This window comes from Vanellus vanellus, assembly GCF_965231255.1.
Source record: "Vanellus vanellus genome assembly, chromosome: 4".
NCBI lineage: Eukaryota > Metazoa > Chordata > Aves > Charadriiformes > Charadriidae > Vanellus > Vanellus vanellus.
The window spans coordinates 17,355,939-17,376,334 of record NC_138909.1 but is presented as its reverse complement, the minus strand read 5'-3'; the positions used below and the strand labels follow the sequence as shown (position 1 = coordinate 17,376,334).

At 37.0% G+C, this 20,396-nt stretch overlaps 1 protein-coding gene across 3 annotated transcripts in view; it reads left to right on the top strand.

The window, feature by feature from the left end:
* The window catches only part of LRBA (LPS responsive beige-like anchor protein), a gene marked incomplete at its 5' end in the record, with an annotated part of 425,426 nt that overhangs the window by 288,463 nt on the left and 116,567 nt on the right, over positions 1-20,396 (top strand). For all 3 annotated transcript variants that reach the window (XM_082482677.1, XM_082482676.1, XM_082482675.1), the window contains 2 exons: positions 1,276-1,391; positions 3,685-3,797. In XM_082482677.1, coding sequence (XP_082338803.1) covers positions 1,276-1,391; positions 3,685-3,797 — 229 coding nt within the window. The remainder of the gene's footprint in view (positions 1-1,275; positions 1,392-3,684; positions 3,798-20,396) is intronic.

The following is a 20,396-nucleotide window of genomic DNA, read 5'->3' as shown; positions in this document are numbered from 1 at the left end:
AGTTTGCTGCATGAAATGCAGCATGGTTTAGTTTTCACTGAGGCTGATGGAAATAGAAGTTTTTGAGGTATACCTCATCTCTAGTTGGATTGCTTACCTCTTGTATTTTAATGAATTATAAACTATTCTAAAGTAGATTAATTTCAAAATTTTTAGGAGAAACAGCAACCCTTAAGGAGTATCTTGATTCTTGTTTAGATTTTTATTTTTAAAGATTTCTGTGCACAGAAACGGCATTAAAATAATTGAGGATGTTTTCTATTGTGTTTTCTAGTTAACCTTTTTTTTTAATCAAGTCCATAAAAAACTCTCTTGAACTGCAATGATAGCCACTCTGTAAGAACGTAAGGATTTCTATTTACAGAAGCTAATTATGTGTGCAATTTCTTAAATATACATGAAAGTATAGACACATTTGTTCAAAATTTCACATCCATTTATACTGATGGATTTGTTTACAGTATAATGCCGTTTATTAAAATAAAAACATATTCAGTTACTGTAACTGTTTTCTTCAATTGTTTGCCAATACCTGTAAAGATTTGTTAACTAAAGCTATCTCTAATTTTTTTTTCCCCCTAAGTGATGGGGTTCTGGTATTTACAGATGTTTTCATTATGAACAAAACAGTCTTGGGAATTTTATGATAAGCTCTTCTTTGCTTGATTTATCACTCCAAGGAATGACTCTATAGTTTTCTTTCATAAACATTAGGAAATTTGGCATAAAATTCTAAAAGTTTAATTGAGTTATTTATGACTAAATCCCCAACACTGCCCAGAATTTAAATCTCAAGAGGATGGACTTCATAATGAAGTTCTATCATCTTATCGTTGTTTTCCTTTGTTCTCAAGGGATTTAAAAACCTCTCCTAAAACATGACTTTATTCTTATGTGAAATTCTAAAAGTTGTGTAATTTTCTTCTTTAATGGTCTGCCATCTCTCTAAATCACTAGTAACAGTTCTGTAATACATCAAGCCTTCACAGAGCAGCTGAATTTGCACAGCTGTAAAGGTTTCTGTTTGAAAGCTTTCAAATCTTGACGTATCCAGCTGTCAGATGTTTTAAGTCTTTTGTTCTTATTAGATTATAAAACTTTAAAAATGAACTTCAAGTATCCAAAATAGCAATTTGATCTCCAGAGAAATCTACCATAGAACTATTAAAAAGTTTTACTATTAAAAAGTATTACAACTGCCACTAAAATTCAGATAGGTAAAAAGGAAGGCCTACCAGGTTTTCTCATTTTTTCCAATTTTTTGGTTTTTTTCAGGCGCATTTCTTTGGCTAGTCCACGACAGATTTTCAAAGCTTCCAATATGACCCAGAGATGGCAACACCGGGAAATTTCCAACTTTGAATACCTGATGTTTCTAAACACTATAGCAGGTAACACAAATTACTATAATGACTTAGAAAAGGACTTAATGGTGGCACAGTCTCAACAAACCTGGGGCACTACTGGATTTTACCCTTTTAATAAATAACTTTTACTATGTACAATTTTCTTCTGAAGAACAACTTCACAAAATCCTCCTAAATGTACTTTATTAATAGTTATTTTATGTTTATGTAGTAGAGAGGCATACAATTCATAATGCTGTACTGAACTGCTCTTAAAATGTATCTCTAAGGTCAGAGTATCTTGACTGTTGTGGAAGGACAAGATCTACAACGACTATCTACTATTTAGACAGTCTCAGAAATAGTAACTTCTTTATCCCTTAGTATTCTAAGTTTTAATATTTATAAGTACCATCCTCCCTAAATACCATTGATGCAACAAGTTCTCTGTAGGGCTGGAAGCCTCTGGAAGTTCTCAGCTGGGGAGCAGGCTGTTCCTGGAGTCAATAAATACTACTGCTAAAAGATGTATGGTTGGTCTTGGAAAAGAGTGTAGTGCCTGGATCACCAGCGCTGCTGTGCCAGGACAACATTCATCCATTCCCAAATCCTAATTCATACCCCTGTGTGGTTGTCCTAACCCCTCCTGTAAATGCTAAGCTAAATTTCATTTAACCCATCTTACTTCATTAGCTTCTAACCAACTTGATTTCAGTTTAGTAAATGGAGGCTAATTGTTAGGTCTCATGACTTCTCTTTTATTTTCCAACATATTTTGTTCTCGGAGCAACTTAAAAAAATTCTCAATTTTCAGCATTTTCCTATGGTATTGACAGTGTTTAAAGGTCCATTAATTCCCTTTCAGACTTGGCTCTTGCTAACACGGTTGATAAAACAAATGCCTCTGCTCACACTACTTACATTTTATACAAATGGTCAATCTTGCTAGTTTCTGTAATCAGTCATTAAGTCAGAGATGCCATGATACTGGCAGATTTTATAAAAGTAGGGGTAGGTCTTCTTGCCTCCTTACTGCTAAAGTGGAACAGGGCAAGATCATGCCACTGTTTTCTGTGGCTCTAGTGATCCTTCTCAGCTTCAATACGTTATTGAAATAATAAAGTGAATTCTTACCTGCTCATTATTTGAGGTTAAAAGGAACAAAAAGATAACATTATGCAAAAAGGGAAAGTTTAGTTGCCCATGATGGAGAGTTAAAAGATTGTCACGATGGCTATCAATTTGAAACAAATAAGTATAGATATCACAGTGTCATGTAAGTAGCCTTAATCCCGACTAAGAGAGAATGCGCAACATAACCAACTGATTAGGGAAAGAAGGGATCTGATTATACCATTTCAAAATTCTGTAAACCAGGACGGAAAAAATACTGGATGGCGTAAGAAAAGAAAAACTTAGGTGGAATTTTAGAAGGTGTTTTCTGACAAACTTGTAGATTGGGTTGTGAAATAATATTCCTGTGGAAATGTAAAAACATGTCCTGTGAGACTTTTAATACCAAGCTAGACAAAATCTGAGAACATACTGATTGGAGGTGGTGTGAATGAATGAGCTTCTGTGACAATATCACAAAAAGAGACAGGATCTGTGTAAAAATTACACGTCTTACAATTATAAACCAGGTTATGTAGTGTATGTGTATGTACAGTATACAGTTATTCTAACTGAATATTTTGTTTTTACTGGAAGAAGGATATTATTTCCATCTTACAGATGCATGGAAGTGCACGTGTGATCTTGAGAGCAGAACAGATTTTCTGTTCTCGTAAATGTTGACATATCCATAGATGGTCAATAGTCAAGGAAAAATTCCCCTCAAAGTGAATTCTTTAGATGAAATGTTTTTTACTTGCATAATTTCTCAATCTAAAATGCTGAGCTGCTTCATTCTGCTTTCACATATTGAATTTAATAGAGTATGTAGAAATACTGCTTTAATTTTTAGCATCACCAAAAGTCATTGCCTTCATTTTTGAAGTGTTTCACCTTAAAGAAACAGAAGACAAGATGACATAAACAAGGAAAGGAGAAATGCATAGAAAATGAATGGATTTAACTGTCACTCTTATTGCAAAAGAGTTTACAATTAAAGTGAAATGGGCTGCGGTGTTTTAAATTAAATACCAGCAATTTGTGAACTTTTTCATTATCCTTGTCAATAAAGCAAAGTAGAATCTTGTAATGATATAAGATCTGAAATAAATTACAGTTCTTTTGAAGAGCTCATATAGTTATATTGTTGTATCTTTAGAGGTTGGTATTTTAGTTAAATATAACTCTTTCAACTCACGGTGGGGTTTTTTTTGTTGTTCGTCAGGTCGAACTTACAATGATTTAAATCAGTACCCCGTCTTCCCTTGGGTTATCACCAACTACGAATCAGAGGAGTTGGACCTTACACTTCCAAGCAACTTCAGGGATTTGTCAAAGGTATTTCTCATCAGATACACCTTTTTTTCTCTCCAATATTTATCACAGCAGCTTTCAGTCTTCTTAATGTTTTCTGCTGTGTTTGATACATTAATGTTAAATGCACAACCATTAACGGTGTTTGGTTTCTATATGTGTATACTGATAATAGGGATCAGATTTTGGAAAAATGCATTATTGATGTATTCTTATTGCTTCTGATTGTATCGATTTAGTAACTGTCAATGGAAGGTGCTGTTAGTTGGAGCATATACATTATATTGAATTTCAAAATTTAAGGAAGTTAGGAATGCTGAAGACTGCTAAAGATTAAAAATTAGCCAAATAATTCTCTGTTTTTCTGAAGAGAATTGTACTTTTTTAGTAGCAAAGTCTGTGATACTGTTATATTTTAAGTACTATTACATTTTAAGTACTTTTAAATCATTGCCCTTATTCCCATAAGTAGAAACTTTATTTTTTCATTTTCTCTGTGTATCCCCTTCAGGCACACTCAATAGTTGTAGTTTGTCAGACAGACATTGTCAGGTTTTAACAATTTTTCCAAACAACTCCTTTCTGTCAGAGTAGCCTTGCTTTTCTAAGATTCTTTCCCAGACAAACATATGCAGATGCAATATTATACAGCCTGTTTAAAGCTTCATAGAATGTGATTATTCTCTTTCAGTCTTTTCCAAGAGAGGAATATTTCATTTTACAAAGTAGAAGCATCTCTCATTTTCTCTACAAAGACTAGGTGCAGTGATCAAACAGGATCTTTTTCTAAAAGTTAGCTATTATGGGAAACGATTGGCACACGGAGCAATATTGTTAATTTGTGGAAAAGGTAAAAAACTTGTTTTAATTATAGATTGTTTTTTGCAGAAGTCTTCCATTCAAATTGATAATTTGATAGAAAAAAAAAATCCCCAAAGAAGTAAGGTAGTTTTTAAAAGCTCTCGCTTTCAATTTGCAATTGATTAAGCTAAATGTGTGAAAAACTCCAGAAAATTAATTTTTTTACTACAGATATAGTATTTTAGCCTTAAAAAATATATTGTATACTCATCAAATATATATGCAAGTATATATGTAGATATATATGTGTGTATATATACATATACGTATATATATTTGAAGACTATACTATACCTTTTGTGTATATGTATGTACAAATAAAAATAAAGGAATAATGTTTTTAAGTCCAAAGTAGAGATATACTGAGGTACTGTCATTGTAACATATTCTAATAGTGTTATTTAGTTTAAGTCATGAACTCTATGCTTTCTCAGAATGTCTCACTTACACAAATCCAGATCAATTGGTAAACCCATACATATTTTATAGTTTAACAAATCTTTCGAAGGTAAATAATATTTTAAAACAATTTATTGTTGTGGAATTTAAGAAATGCTTTCTTAATAACCCCAGGCCAAAAAATATCTGAAGGTAGTTCACAACTAAAAAAACCTATCCCCAATATAGACTAGACTTGTGAATTACACTTAAGTGAGAACGGAAAACTTAGGAGTAACATCATCTCTGTGAAGCTTGAACTAGTACATAAAGTAAACATATTAGTCAATAATAACTTCCTTGATTATGACATGATTTTTGCAACCTCATTTTCCATTAATTTTTGTTCAATGACATATATAATGTAATTGCTAAAATAATCCAAAAAAAAAGGATTCTCCAGCTGCTATACTTCTGAGGCATCTCCTTTTAATTGTATTTTAATTTGTAAACTAGTCAATTCAGTCAGCACTCTAGTCCTACTCTTTCTTTCTCCACCCTGAAATAGAACTAAGTGCAGTGTAGAGCAATTTTTTCCTCATTTTAGGTTAGGTACCAATCTTGCCTCCATTAAGAAATTGGATAGCAAACCTGCTCTTTTTCCATGCGTTTCTTTGTTAACAGTGACTGGTTATATGGATTTCTGTGTTCATGAAAGTAGTCTTTGAGGATTACTAAGTTCTGAGGGAATCTTTCCATTGCCATTGCTGAGAGAGAACATTACTTAGGGACATTACCAAATGGACGTTACTTAGGTGGTATCTGTATCTATACTTAACCTTCTCAATCATATGATTGAAAACTATGACGTTAATACAGGAAATAATTATTACAATACTAGATGTCAGTCAATCTGTATGATGCATAGAAGGAGTTTCATTAATATTATTTAAGCCTGTAATGTGATTTTCTTGGGAGCTTTTAATCTTTAACAGGTGATCGGCAGAGAATTGCCCCTATTGTTAGGGAATATTGAATATTTATGCATATATGTATAATTAAAACACATTTTCCCTTATGTTCTCTTAAATGTAGTTCATCAGACAGTGTGTCTTGTTCTCTGAAAATGTAACTGCTGTTTTGGATGAATTGCCACTCCTTCCCATGTATATGATGAAAGTCTTGATGCCATACCTTTCTCAGATACAGCAAGTGGTGTCCCTCAAGGGTCAGTACTGGGTCCAGTCCTGTTCAATATATTCATCGATGATCTGGATGAAGGGATGGAGTGTACCATCAGCAAGTTTGCTGATGACACTAAACTGGGAGGAGTGGCTGACACGCCAGAAGGCTGTGCTGCTTTACAGCGTGACCTGGACAGGCTGGAGAGTTGGGCAGAGAGGAACCTAATGAAATTCAACAAGGGTAAATGTAGGGTACTGCATCTGGGGAGGAATAACCCCATGCATCAGTACAGGTTGGGGGCTGACCTGCTGGAGAGCAGCTCTGTGGAAAGGGACCTGGGAGTCCTGGTGGACAACAGGATGACCATGAGCCAGCAATGTGCCCTTGTGGCCAAGAAGGCCAATGGCATCCTGGGGTGCATCAAAAAGAGTGTGGCCAGCAGGTCGAGGGAGGTCATCCTCCCCCTCTACTCTGCCCTGGTGAGGCCACATCTGGAGTACTGCGTCCAGTTCTGGGCTCCCCAGTTCAAGAAAGACCAGGGATCTACTGGAGAGGGTCCAGCAAAGGGCTACGAAGATGATTAGGGGATTAGAACATCTTTCATATGAGGAAAGGCTGAGGCACTTGGGTCTCTTTAGTCTAGAGAAAAGGAGAATGAGGGTGGATCTTATTAATGCTTTCAAATACTTAAAGGGAGGATGCCAGAGGGATGGGAGGAGTCTTTTTTCAGTGGTGCCCATTGATAGGATGAGGGGTAATGGGCACAAGCTTGAACATAGGAAGTTCCGTCTAAACATGAGGAGGAACTCCTTTACTTTGAGGGTGGCAGAGCACTGGAACAGGCTGCCCAGAGAGGTTGTGGAGTCTCCCACTCTGGAGACATTCAAAACCCGCCTGGACGCTGTCCTGTGCAACCTGTTGTAGGTGACCCTGCTCTGGCAGGGGGGTTGGACTAGATGATCTCCAGAGGTCCCTTCCAACCCTGACTATTCTGTGATTCTGTGATTCTGTAATTCAAATTTTGGTCACTGTTTAGGCATTTCTAGCAGTATCAACTCTATGTAGTTGAAATGTTAAACTTTGTGTCAGATGATAAATTAATGGCAAATATCTGAGAAAAACCTTGCTAATATTCAATTATGAAAATGTTTAAATGTCATGTATTTTGTGATATTTTCATTGTAATACTGTTATCTTGGGGGTAATACTTCAAAATATGTTCTAAATGTGTATTGTAGCATGTCTACGCTTTTGCACTGCTAAAGGTTTTAAAAATATTTAAGGACATTTCATTTAACTTTTAACAGTCTTCTGCTTTATGTCTTTCCCTTATCCACGTCCCGAAATGCATCACAATTTAGTGCTCCTGCTGAGTAAAGAAAAGGAAAACTTTGATTTTTGGTCTGGCAGAAAGGATGTCAGGTCAATATTTTTACTTTTTTTGGTACCTAAGAAAATTAAAAATGGAGAGGTTTTTTTTAAGTAATTGCAAGTTAAGATTAGGTATTATAAAGCATCAAATATGGATAACAGTTTTGTTAATATATTAACTAAATCCACAGTTAGTACAGATTTAAACAACTGTGGTGTATAGGTTAAACCAACACTTTATTTAAGCAGCTTCTTATGGCATTGTTTTGAACATCAGTCACACAATGATAAACCAAAGCAACTGAAATGGATTGTGGTTAATATTACTGTCAGCCTGACGAATGCTCCTGACAAATGCCAGGAGTGCACTGCCAGTCTGTTACCCTGCTTTGACTCGAGTGTTTATTTCTTAAGGGGTGACTATGGTTTGGAATGAGTATTACATATTGTATTTATAGCTGCATATATTTTATTTATACAACAGACACAGTTTCTCACCAGAATGTGTCCCATTTTCTGTATTACTTAGGTTATTCAAAAGCACATTTTTTTCTTTTTCTTTATTCCGTGGAAGCAATAAATTGCATTGTGTTTCTGGAATTGGATAAGGAAAAAAAAAAAAAAGAAATAAAAATACATGGAAAATACTGAGGTATCAAAACATGACTTTATACTCTCAAAAGTTTGTTACAGGATCTTGATGTATGCAAGTGGCTGTTGATAATTTTTCTTTCATAAGGCACAAAATTTCTGTATGATCATAAACTGACACTGCTAGAAGAAGAAAATTATGCCATTCTTAAATCTTCTTTTGTCTTCACTGTAGCTACATGTGTACATAATAATATTTTTATTTTCATTTTTATCATTTTCATGCAATCATCATCAATTTTATAGAGGCTGTTATGTATGTAATGACTTCTTTTCCAGTCAAGTGTACAAAAGCAACAAATAGGTCTCACCTTCAGTGAAGTGAGGTGTTTAATTGGTATGTGGGAGCCACTGATATCAAATACACTTTGACGGAAGAGAAGTAATAGATTTTTTTACTATGACAAATTAGACTAGTTTTGTTGTTCTAATGCAAATGTCACTTTGACTGTTCTTTAGCATGCCAGCCTGAATTCTGTTGCAGGGTGCCCATTTCAGGAGTACAGATTCTCTGAACATATAACTTGTGCTGCGTATTTTCCCCTGTGAGGAAACAGAGTGGGGTGGGCATGAAATTTGCTTAGTTATCTCTTGTTACCCCTTGGCAAAGAAATAGAAAGTAACACGTGTTTTGATGTGCACCTAGTATACATTTGCAATTTTTTAAAGAAATCTTTTTGTCTAGAGAGGCATTAAAATTTGTACAGGCATTCTGTAAACCAGTGCTTTTCAAGTAGGAGATGAAAATTATGTTTTCATTCAATTCAGCTCATGCTCCAACACAAAATCAATGCGGGTTACTACCAGTTAAAACTGATAAACCCACCAGAAGGACTCGGTGTCCTTCTAAGCATAAAGCATGTTTGGACACTAAAAGAAGATGAGAGGAACAGTGTGAGAAATAACAATAGTGGATGCAGTGGTGATGACTTAGTTTGATAGGCAATTACATCTGGAATTTAGGCACTGAAACCTATGTTGCTTCACACTGCTGGGCTCACCATCTGCCCTGGTTGCCTTGTCACTAGTATTTTAGGCAGTAAATTTGTCATCTGTACCTGTGACAAAAGTTACCACTTAATTTGAAAGCATTCCAAAGCCTGATAGGATAAGCTCAGAAGGAAGTTACAAATATTTTTCCTTTCAGGGAAGTTCATGTCAATCCCTGCTTAAAACAGGACAGTACAGGAAATAAAATATTTCAAACTTTCTATCAGAATCCCTGGCAGTTAATAAAAGATCCAGTATATTTTCTAGAATTTTGGATCACCTCAAGAAATAATGGCAGAGATATCAAGAGTAGCCCCCATCTACAGTCAGCCTGAAGCAGTGATACCTGAAAAGGAGACACATTTTTCATTATTCCTTCAGTAGTCTGTTACAGATTTTGGTATTTGTAGTATAAAGTATATTTATCAGATTCCCTTCATTATCAGATAACAAGTTATCATGCTTTCTTTGTAAAATACAACCTCCTTCTTCGAGGAAAGGGACACTCCATCCTCTCTAAAATTGTATGCAGAATAGGAAACAGTTGAGAGAAATTATTATGGAAACTGGTTTATCACCTTGCTGTAGATGTACATTTGATCTCCAGACCTGTTTGTGCAAAGAAGTTGATAGATTTAGATATTTGACATAATCATGTTAAAAGAAGCTTTTAGGAGAAGGGAAGCATTCAAACAGGAGGCAGTACTCTGTGCAGTACCTTGATTTTTAAGGATGCATATGTAGATACCATTGAGAAAACTATAAAAGAGCAAAATCTAGCTGAGTGAACAAAGCCTTTTTCTTTCCAATGTCGTCTTTGAATATAGATAGAAATCGTGACTGGGGTCCTTGCTTGTGATATGGGAACTCAGAAGTCAAGTCAGTCTTTGAAGAAAGCTGTGCAAGTGTATGAAGTTCTCTTGTTCACATCCCAGGATAGTGCTATAATTTTAGGACTATTACTGGCTTTCTTTGTTTGGACAAGAATATCTATTGTGGAATTAGAAATTGTACCAACTAAACTGCTGAGTAGTCTGTTATATTCCCATTAAAAGTTTTGGTTTAATAATGTAAGTTTTTCCCATTTCTAAATGCAGAGGGAGAGTGATTTTGTGAGTCTCAATTGCCAGGGACCCTCAGACAGATTTCGTCAGGGACTTTTGTGCATGATAAAATTGGTCAATTACCCTTTCTGACAGCTAAGTCAAGCTGTTGTGTCATTTCCTTTAGCACATTTGCCAAAATTAGGAGACAAAGGTGCAAATGGTCCCATGGGGCTGTGACTGATGTCCTACAGTCGTCTGTTTTCTGGGTCCCGAGCTCGTGTTTGCAGCACCACGGTCAGGTGCCCACCCCGAGCGAGTCCTCACGTCCGCCAGCCCGGGCTCGGGTGGTTCAGCACCACGGACAGGGCATCCCCAGACAGGTTTCAGGAGTTCTGGAGAAAAGCAGGAACATAGCCACAGGGAGGACTTATTTAAATGAAGTAGGTATTGGATTGTCAAGCCCGACTAAGACATAATCCTTAGAGACACTAAAATGCTGTGTCTGAAACAAGTCTAGCTCTTTTGGATTTTCATATCAACCTCTGCTTGATACCCATTGTTTCACATTCAAACACTGAGATTTTTGTGCTGATGTGTTGGCTTGAGCTTCATGCAGCATCTATCGCAGGATCTTTTTCAGACTAAACATGTGATTTCCATGGATGTTTAGCTGCCTATTGCTCCACAACTCTTATAGAGACCCACTAAGACTGAAACTTCACCCAAATACATCTCTGAGATGATTTGTCAAAACATACTGAAATGCTACTTTTAGTCTAGATAGAATTTTTAAAATATTCTGGGAATTTCCACTGCTCTATTACAGTGACATAACCATCCTTTTATATGTTTATCTTTTTTTCCTTGTCATTAGTTGGTTATTCTCTGTGTCAAACCATCTTCTCTAAAGAACATATAAGTGCTTGACAGAGTACATCTTGCTACCATTCTTACGTTCTCTTCCCTGTTCTCTTCTTTTCCCACCAGAGGCTTATTTTTTGAAGTCACAAGAAGCATACTCTTTGCGCTTCAAATGCATATAGCAGTTTCTAGGATCACTTAATTCTTGGCCAAAGCCAAGTTTACAGGATCAGTAGAATCATTTTGGTAATGAGCCTAATAATCTTCATCTTCCCCTGCCTCAAGGAGGAGTATTGTTTGAAATGCAGAAATACTCAAAGACAAGAAAAACAATAAGTCAGAATTAACAATGAATGTTCAAAATGCTATTCTTACTTTGTATCTGATGTTGTCCATCCTGCTCTTGTTTCAATTTTACATGCCCCGAACATACATCATCTTCTAATTTGAAATGAACTGAGCGAGGTTCATGACCTTTTAAATGATCACAAGAAACCATGGGGCACATGTCTGGTCATAAAATGTACTAGCAATCAAAATAAAGTAATTTCACACACATGTCTTGGGCCATAGACTTTTTAAATGTGTGATTTCTGTCTTCCTAATGTAAAGTGAATGTTATTCTCTTGATACAGTCTCTGTTCCTTTTTATATTCATATATTTGAACTCTAGCAGATTATGAATTGCTACAGCACACATCTGTGTAATTCAGATTTCGGAACAAGCATGATGGTGGCTAACTTGAATATTGCACTCATGCTGGAAATGAGGAAGGGATTTATCTCACCTAACTGGAGCTGTCTAAAACTGAGTTGATCAAATCCTAGGAGCAGGAAGCCTGTTGGGGTCAAAGGACAATCCAGGTATAAAAACAGTGCTCAGAGAAAATGAGAGCATGGTAAAATAATAATAATGATAATCTTTGTTTAAGGTGGTTCTCGAGCTGTGGCCTTACTTTCATGGACACATCAGATGATCTGTCTCAAACTCAAATACCGGCAGATGAAAGTGTCAATCAAATGAAGGAAATCAGTAGAAATCATAGAATCGTAGAGTCATAGAATGGTTTAGGTTGGAAAGGACTTCGAAGAACATCGAGTTCCAACCCCCATGCCATAGTCAGGGATACCTCTCACTGGACCAGGCTGCCCAAGGCCACATCCAGCCTGGCCTTAAACAACTCCAGGGATGGGGCCTCAACAGCCTCTCTGGCAACCTGTTGCAGTGCCTTACCACCCTCAAAGTGAAAATTTTTTTCCTTATGTTCAATCTGAACCTTCCCTCTTCTATCTTAAAGCCATTCCCCCTCGTCCTGTCGCTACATGCCCTAGTAAAAAGTTCTTCCCCATCTCTCCTGTAGGCCCCCTTTAGTTACTGGAAGGCCGCAATAAGATCTCCCCGGAGTCTTCACTTCTCCAGGCTGAACAGCCCCAACTCTTTCAGCCTCTCCTCATAGGAGAGCTGCTCCAGCCCTCGGATCATCCTCATGGCCCTCCTCTGGACATGCTCCATCAGGTCCATGTCCTTCTTATGTTGGAGAAGATGGTGTGATCCTAAAAGCTCGAGTTGAATAGTTTAATAAGACTAAGAAAAAATAGTTTACATATAATATCCAGCCAATCCCTTGAAACTGCCTCAGTGTCAGAAACACAAGGTTAGTTTCCAAAGTGGGGTGGTCACTGGCATTCTATAGGTCTTTTCTGTACTTTATACTGTTCAGCATATATGGTAATTTGAAAAAGATGAAAAGGGAGCTGTTAGAACTTTCTGACAATACTAATCTATTGATGGTATTGAAGACGATGGCTGACTAATCGTGAGACCTTATGAAATAAGTAATAAAATCATGGATGAATTTACCTTTAATAGGAGTGAAGCAATGCATGTGCGAAAAAATATACATTGACAGGCTCTTAGCTGACTATTTATATTCAAGATTGATACAATCTGATTGTCGTAGTTCTATGGAACAGTACAGGTTACAGTAAAAAACTCTTTATACTTTCCCCAGTACATCTTTCTAGGCTGCTGCTGCTCTTTTTGTAAGACTTGGTGCTTACACATGGTGCACAGTAAAGTATATTTTGTGTGCCCTGACAGTGGTTAATCTGCAGAAAATGCAAGTTTGTGTCAGCTTTTAGCTTGAGGTCCAGTGCTGTTAGTACAACCTGAAAGGATTATGGTTTTAGTTCTGATTGTCTTATACAGATCTGGTGTTAGGTATAATGGCTGTTCTTTTCTATGACAGTGACTTGTATGATGTGTTGGCAGAGGAGCATGGTATGTGAGAGGAAGGTGTCATAGAATCATAGAATGGTTTAGGTTGGAAGGGACCTTAGGAGAGCTGCTCCAGCCCTCGGATCATCCTTGTGGCCCTCCTCTGGACATGCTCCATCAGGTTCATGTCCTTCTTATGTTGGGGACTCCAGAGCTGGATGCGGGACTCCAGGTGGGGTCTCACGAGAGTGGAGTAGAGGGGCAGAATCATCTCCTTTGACCTGCTGGCCACACTTCTTTTGATGCAGCCCAGGATATGGTTGGCCTTCTGGGCTGCGATTGCACACTGCTGGCTCGTGTTCAGCTTCTCATCAGTCAGCACCCCCAGATCCTTCTCCTCAGGGCTGCTCTCCAGCCATTCTCCGCTCAGCCTGTATTTGTGCTTGGGGTTGCCGTGACCCAGATGTAAGACCTTGCCCTTGGCCTTGTTGAACTGCATGAGGTTGGCTTGGGCCCACGTCTCCAGCCTGTCCCAGTCCCTCTGGATGGCATCCCTCCCCTCCGGCATGTTTGCCTCGCCAAACAGCTTGGTATCATCGGCAAACTTGCTGAGGGTGTACTCGACCCCACTGTCCATGTCGCCAGCAAAGATGTTGAACAGCACAGGTCCCAGTACCGACTCCTGAGGAACACCACTTGTCACTGCTCTCCACTTGGACATCGAGCCGTTGACCGCAACTCTTTGCGACCGTCCAGCCAGTTTTTTATCCACTGAGTGGTCCATTTGTCGAATCCATGTCTCTTCAATTTAGAGACCAGGATATCGTGTGGGACAGTGTCAAACACTTTGGACAATATAGAGAGAATGTTAGAGATAATGTTTTCATCTCCTGCTATGATTCGAGTGCACATAGCTTCTCTCTAAATCCTGTTTCTCAAAATCCCTTCTCACTGCCTGCAGGCAGCTTGCTTTCTCCTCATGATTCCCAGGGACATGCAACCTCCTTTCTCCCTGACCTTTTGGAAGTATACTACACACAACAGCTCTCTTCAGTTTGCCTTACCGGTAGCGTTAAGCTGTAGTAATACCTCAGATACACAGTGTGTGACATACTCAGCTCTGCTGATCAATTGATTAAACTTTATGTGTGCTTAATTAGTTTGCAAGTTTGCAGTTCAGCAGTGCATTGTTTTGGAATCTGCTACAGATGGTTGTAATAGCATTTGATGCTACTGTCAGTAATATGTAGGCAGGGAGATTTTTCCTTTAAATTCAAATTCTTCCAAGATTTTAGGTGACCTGAGGATTATGCTGTCACTAATATATTGTTAAAACATTGCTAATGCTGCTAAACATAGTTTTTCTTCTTTTTGTATGCTTAAGATTAGAGTATGATCTGTTTTGAGCTGTGGACTTTGCAAATCTTCTGTTTTCCACCATTACATATTATTTATATTGACATATTCAAACATTCTAGTTATTAGACCACCTTTAGATCAGCTTTTCCTGACTTTTCTTGTTGTCTTAACGGAATGCATGAGCTCTTAAAAAATCTTAATAATAAATCATATGTACAAATACTATTAATTGAATTTGCATGCACAAAGCTGTTGTCTGCTTTTATTCCATCCCTTTATTGAATTCTCAATTTCCCTAGAATAGAAAATTGAGCTTTTGAAATTTTTTTGTAACACGATGTGATCTGCTAAATTTCATTATGTGATTTCCAGTAAATAGAGTCTTTTCAAAGAAATCTTGTAAGGACTGACAACTATTTAAAAAAGCATTTTTACACAAAAAAGCTTAGTGGTTTTAGTATCTATAGAGCATATTAAATTTATTTTAGAAGACTTTGAGATAAGAGCGTTATGGAATTTCATCCCATATGCAGTGCATCAGGAAAGCCCAGGGATTCTATATTTGATAAAAATGCTGATCACAGTCAGCTGGTTATACTTGTCACTTAGTTAAAGGAGCTGCTGCGAAATAGTTGTCTGCACCATGAGCTATACATGCAAATATTAAATGAGGTGGCTGGTAGCCATTTATCTGTGTTTCTTCACTAGTGTAAATAAAAAGATATATCTAAGCAAATAAATAATTTGCATGTAAAAGTTGCTGCAAGTTTTTTGTAGTAGAATGCTCTTGACTGGCTTTTATTGTATTGTGTGTACCAGCCTGTACACGTGGGAAGATGCCGAACCATTTAATATGAAGTTGTAAGAGAGGAGCCAGTCCAGAAGCTCATCTAGCTCAATATCTTGCCTCTATGAACAGCCCGTAGCATAAGCCTAGTGAAAAAAGAAAAGAAAGAGGGCATGTAAAGCATCATCCTTCCCTTCAGATAACCTCCCAGGTTTGGCAACCTGAAGTTTAACTGCTTTGTGAGCTGAAGAAGTAATTTCGACAGGCCTGTTTAGTGACCACTGATGGACTGGTGATCTAGTTGTCTTTTCTATTTTTTTTTTACCTATTTATATTTATTCTGGTTTGTGCCGTGAAGCAATGAATTTAGCAACTTAATTATACGAGAAGTCCTAATTTTCTTTGCTTTGCAACTAGGGTAATTATGGGGTTTTTTTGTTTGTTCTCTGTGGACCATATGAAGTCTTGCTTGCTTGCAACTCTTGTCTATACTTGAAAATTATTTTAGTTTTAGGTCAGCATAAAAAGAACAGGAAGTATTCTTCAGAACTTGCTTTACATTATTGTCCCATTTGTTTCCCTTCTCCCTACAAATTTTCAAGTATCATAATTATTTGAAGTACCTATATTCAGAATAATGGATTAGAATTATAACTACGAACATAATGACCTGCCAATTCCAAAGGGGAAGAAGCTTAACTAGATGGAACATTAACAAATATCCAGAGGATGTCTACTCAACAAATTCACCAGAGATATGTTTTGACTATATATATGTATATTTGTATCTGTGTATGTATATATATATTCATATGTAGATATATGAATTTTTCTGATTTCATGGCTTGATGTCAAAATTGGTAAAGTACACTCGCTAATATTCCTAATTATTGCACAGTTTCAACATTGCATATACAAAAAATGTTTGACCATAGGTTTCCTTATTTCACTAAGAAACCACATGAAATGCAAGTAGCTGCTTGTGTTGACATTCTCAAAAACAGTGTTATAAGTGACTAAAATATGTTTTACAATTAATAGTAAAAAATAGTAAATCAGTTTAGAATCTGAGCAGAAATTATTCTGTCACCTAAATGCTGACTGGGGAAGAACACAAATGTTCTGTCAAGTTCTGTCCTTTTGGCTTCAGCCAAATTTTGACATTCAAATTCATAGTTCCCCTCTCCTAACCTAGTCTTTGATGTAGGATTTGGGCATCTGCTGTGAAACCAGGGCTTTTGGGAATGAATTGGTAAGGATTGTTTTTCTCCTTGGTAGATCGTTTCCATTTTTTAAATCTTTCCCAGAGCAGCTCAAGGACCAGTTTATTTGATCAATGAGGGCAGTTCAAACAGTTCAGCAGATAATTGCATTTGTTGTTTTCTTTGGGATACAGTTCTTTAATGAATTTGAGTTAGATATGGATTAAAGGTAAGATGTCCTCTAAAGAAGAGGGGGGAGTTGCAGGACCTAATTTTTAAGAAAGCAGTACTCAGTTGTTTGAGACGAAGAATGGTGAGTTCTAGCAGTGAGTGTGAATAGGTTCAGAGGAGGGTATGGCATTTTGTGGCTGTTCTCAAACACAAAAATGACAGATGAAAAAGTAGTGATCTACATTATATGAGTTTATTCCCAGATATTTCCCAGTTGACCTAAGTTAATAAAGTTTGGGTATAATTAAACCCTTGCATCTTGTCTTTGTACCCGTGTCTGGGAAACAGAAGTCTTACTCGGATGATCAGGAAGTCCCACCGACAATATTACAAGTATTGGCTAGTTCTGGGAGTTAATTATGTGTTGGTTATACGTAAAGTAACTAGACAAGCAATCCTCTAAGAATGCAGGTGTGGTTAGATTGCAGCAGAGTATACAGCACTCGGCATATTTCTGACAGTGAGAAGGCTAACACTGGAACACTGAACACGTTGCAGATATCTGTATATTAGAATACATTGGTAAGCGGGCAGGCTGCAGAGAAATCTTAAGGCTGGAAGAAATGCCTTAAAATGGAAGACCCGAAGAGCTCAATTTCTTTTGTTTATTAAAAAGTCTAATTATAGTCTGGAAGTATCTTTATATACAGAACATACTGGGTAAGTGGAGACTCTGTGATATGTCAGAGAGAAGAGTAGTAAGATTTCTTTGTTAACACATCAGTAAATTCATAACTGAACTGAAGTGCGTATTTTTTAGAATGACGATCACAATTATCAGTAGAAAAAGCTTCCAAGAAAAATAGCAGATTGTCCATGCACTCAAGGGTCAGATGCCTTTCTGGAAAGCAGGTTGGCCAAATACAGCTCATGCTATAATCAAGTATAAACAGTTGGGCTCAAAGTCATGTAATGGAAAGGCATTTAATGGCTTGTCATACAAACACAAGGCTAGATGAGATGACCTAATGGTCCCCCTGGTCCTTTAAGCCCAATGAATATATGAAAAATATCAGTAATGAAAACCAGATAGTCATCTTGAAAATAAAACGTATGAAAAACAAACTTCATACTTGGCAAGGATGCTACAAAACATAATTCAATGACACAGACAGTTGTATGCACAGGAATCCAAATACCTGGTCAGATGTGGATAAGAAAACAGTGTAAGAAATCACAAGGAAAAACATTTTTTCTCCTCTTCCCACCCCCCTTTTTTCTGTGTGTCTTTTTTTTTTTAATACTTTGTTTCTTTCCTTTTATTTTTTCATGGTGAAGATGTTTTGAAATACAAATTTCAAAGAACAATATTTTCATTAATTTTTGAATCTTTCTGTTTGCATTCGTCAGCATGGACTTCGTTTCTGGAACTGCCTGCTTTTCAGAACTCACAGGCACTTGCACAGATCTGATTTTCAGGAGTAATCGTTAAGATTGCCATCTTCACTGAAAGAGTTAACAGTTAACAGTGAAGATGAAACTATAGTATCTTGAGTACTTAATGTTTGCAGTAATTAAATGCACTTTACTGCTATAATACTGTAGTCTTTCATGGATTTTGAATATCAATGGGTTAAAAACTCTTCCCAATGGATAGCAGACAGTAAAAGTGTCAATATTTGTTATAATAACAGAAGCCTGCTTAAAAGCCAATAACAAAAGGAAGCATGGGTGAGAACAGGGTATGTCTATTTGGAGTAACACTATTTAAAAAATAAAAACGCATTCAATTGGAATAAAAAGGACCTCTTAATTATCAGGGAGTGTGGTGATAGGACAAGGGGTAATGGTTTTAAACTCAAAGAGGGTAGATATAGATTAGATATTAGGAAGAAGTTCTTTACTGTGAGGGTGGTAAGACCCTGGAACAAGCTGCCCTGGGAAGCTGTGGATGCCCCATCCCTGGAAGTGTTCGAGACCAGGCTGGATGGGGCTTTGAGCAACCTGATCTAGTGGGAGGTGTCCCTGACCATGGCAGGGGGGTTGGAACTCAGTGATCTTCAAGGTCCCTTCCAACTCTGACCATTCTATGATTCTTCTTAAATGTGTAACTATAAATAAACGTATTGTAATTCTTTCATTATAAGACTGTGCTTTGCTTACGTTAGGTCATTACAAAACATGTGTGTATGCTTGAACATGAGGGCAGAATCCCTCCTGGATTTAGAGGAGCAGTGAGCATTCTACTTTCTTCTATTGTGTGCAACAGGGCCTTTTCTGAAAATGGAGACAAGATGGGCCACTGTTTCAATGTCTGGCACAGAGTAAGATTAAGAACCAACAAATATAACTGTACACCATAGTGTCTGGACATATTTAACAGCAGTAGATGGTAGGAGTCAGTGTGTTTTCTCAGTTATTTTTCAACAAACCATTTTTCTTTGTTGTGTCTCAAAGAAAGCAAGCAAGCTTGGTCCAAACACTGAAATTTACTATATTCAGTTCTTGGTCGAAATGTAAGGCTTATTTGTTTTGAGGTATTTTTAGATTTGAGAGCTCTTGAAAAATTAATATCAAATGAGTTTGGGTTTTTTTTAAGAATAGCTTGCAACTTTTCATATTTGTAGCGCATGTTGTTATAACAGCCACTTCAGGTCAAAAACCTGGTGATCACGCCTTTGGAAAATAGAAAACAAAAACATCCTTACCCCAATTCTTCATCAAGTTTGGACCCTTTTTGGAATGAAGTCTGACTTGAAAACCATATGCATTATTCATTTTTCAATACAGTTTGAAAACTTAGCAGTGATTTCTTTCTTCATCTTGACTCCTGTAATCTCATCCATTGTTTTTGCTTGTTGGAATTTTTCTACCTCTACTTTTCTTCCCCCTGCACCCACCGTTGAAATAAGTATTTTTAATTGGTGAACTGATATCTGATTTTCCTCTCTGAAAAGGTACTGCAAAGAAAAGATATCCTAGATTTTCTGGGTATGAAAGCTTTCCAGCTTGTTCTTCTGTAGTGGTCTGTAGCCATAGGGAAACCATGTTGAGTAGTGTAAATCTGTGGTCTCACAGCTACATCTAGCATAGCTTAGTTTGGAGTTACTCTTTTTCCCTTGGTGTTTACCCACAGGGGAGGGAATCCAATATGCAATCCTGCTTCCCTGTTAATTTCGAAATATGAAATAATTACAAATTTTCAGTGAATTTGTTTACTAAAATAAAAGTCCGAGGCTATTTGAATATTCTTTGTATGTGCTTTATTCCGTAGCTCAAGCTTAGGTAACTGTTCACAGTGCAGCGTAACACAGTAGAATCACCTCATCCTTAGAAGCAGTTGTCAGAAAAATATGGGCCTGCCTGGTAGAATGTATTAGCCCAATACATTGTCTCCATTTTATTATGAAGCTGCTGGGGAAGCTGTGATATACAGCACTGTCATTACAGATCTATTGTTAGAAGGATTCTACAGTCTTCTGTGCGCTGCCATTAATTTATAGCAGTAAACAATATGTAGCCCTCCAACTGCAGCAAAGCAGA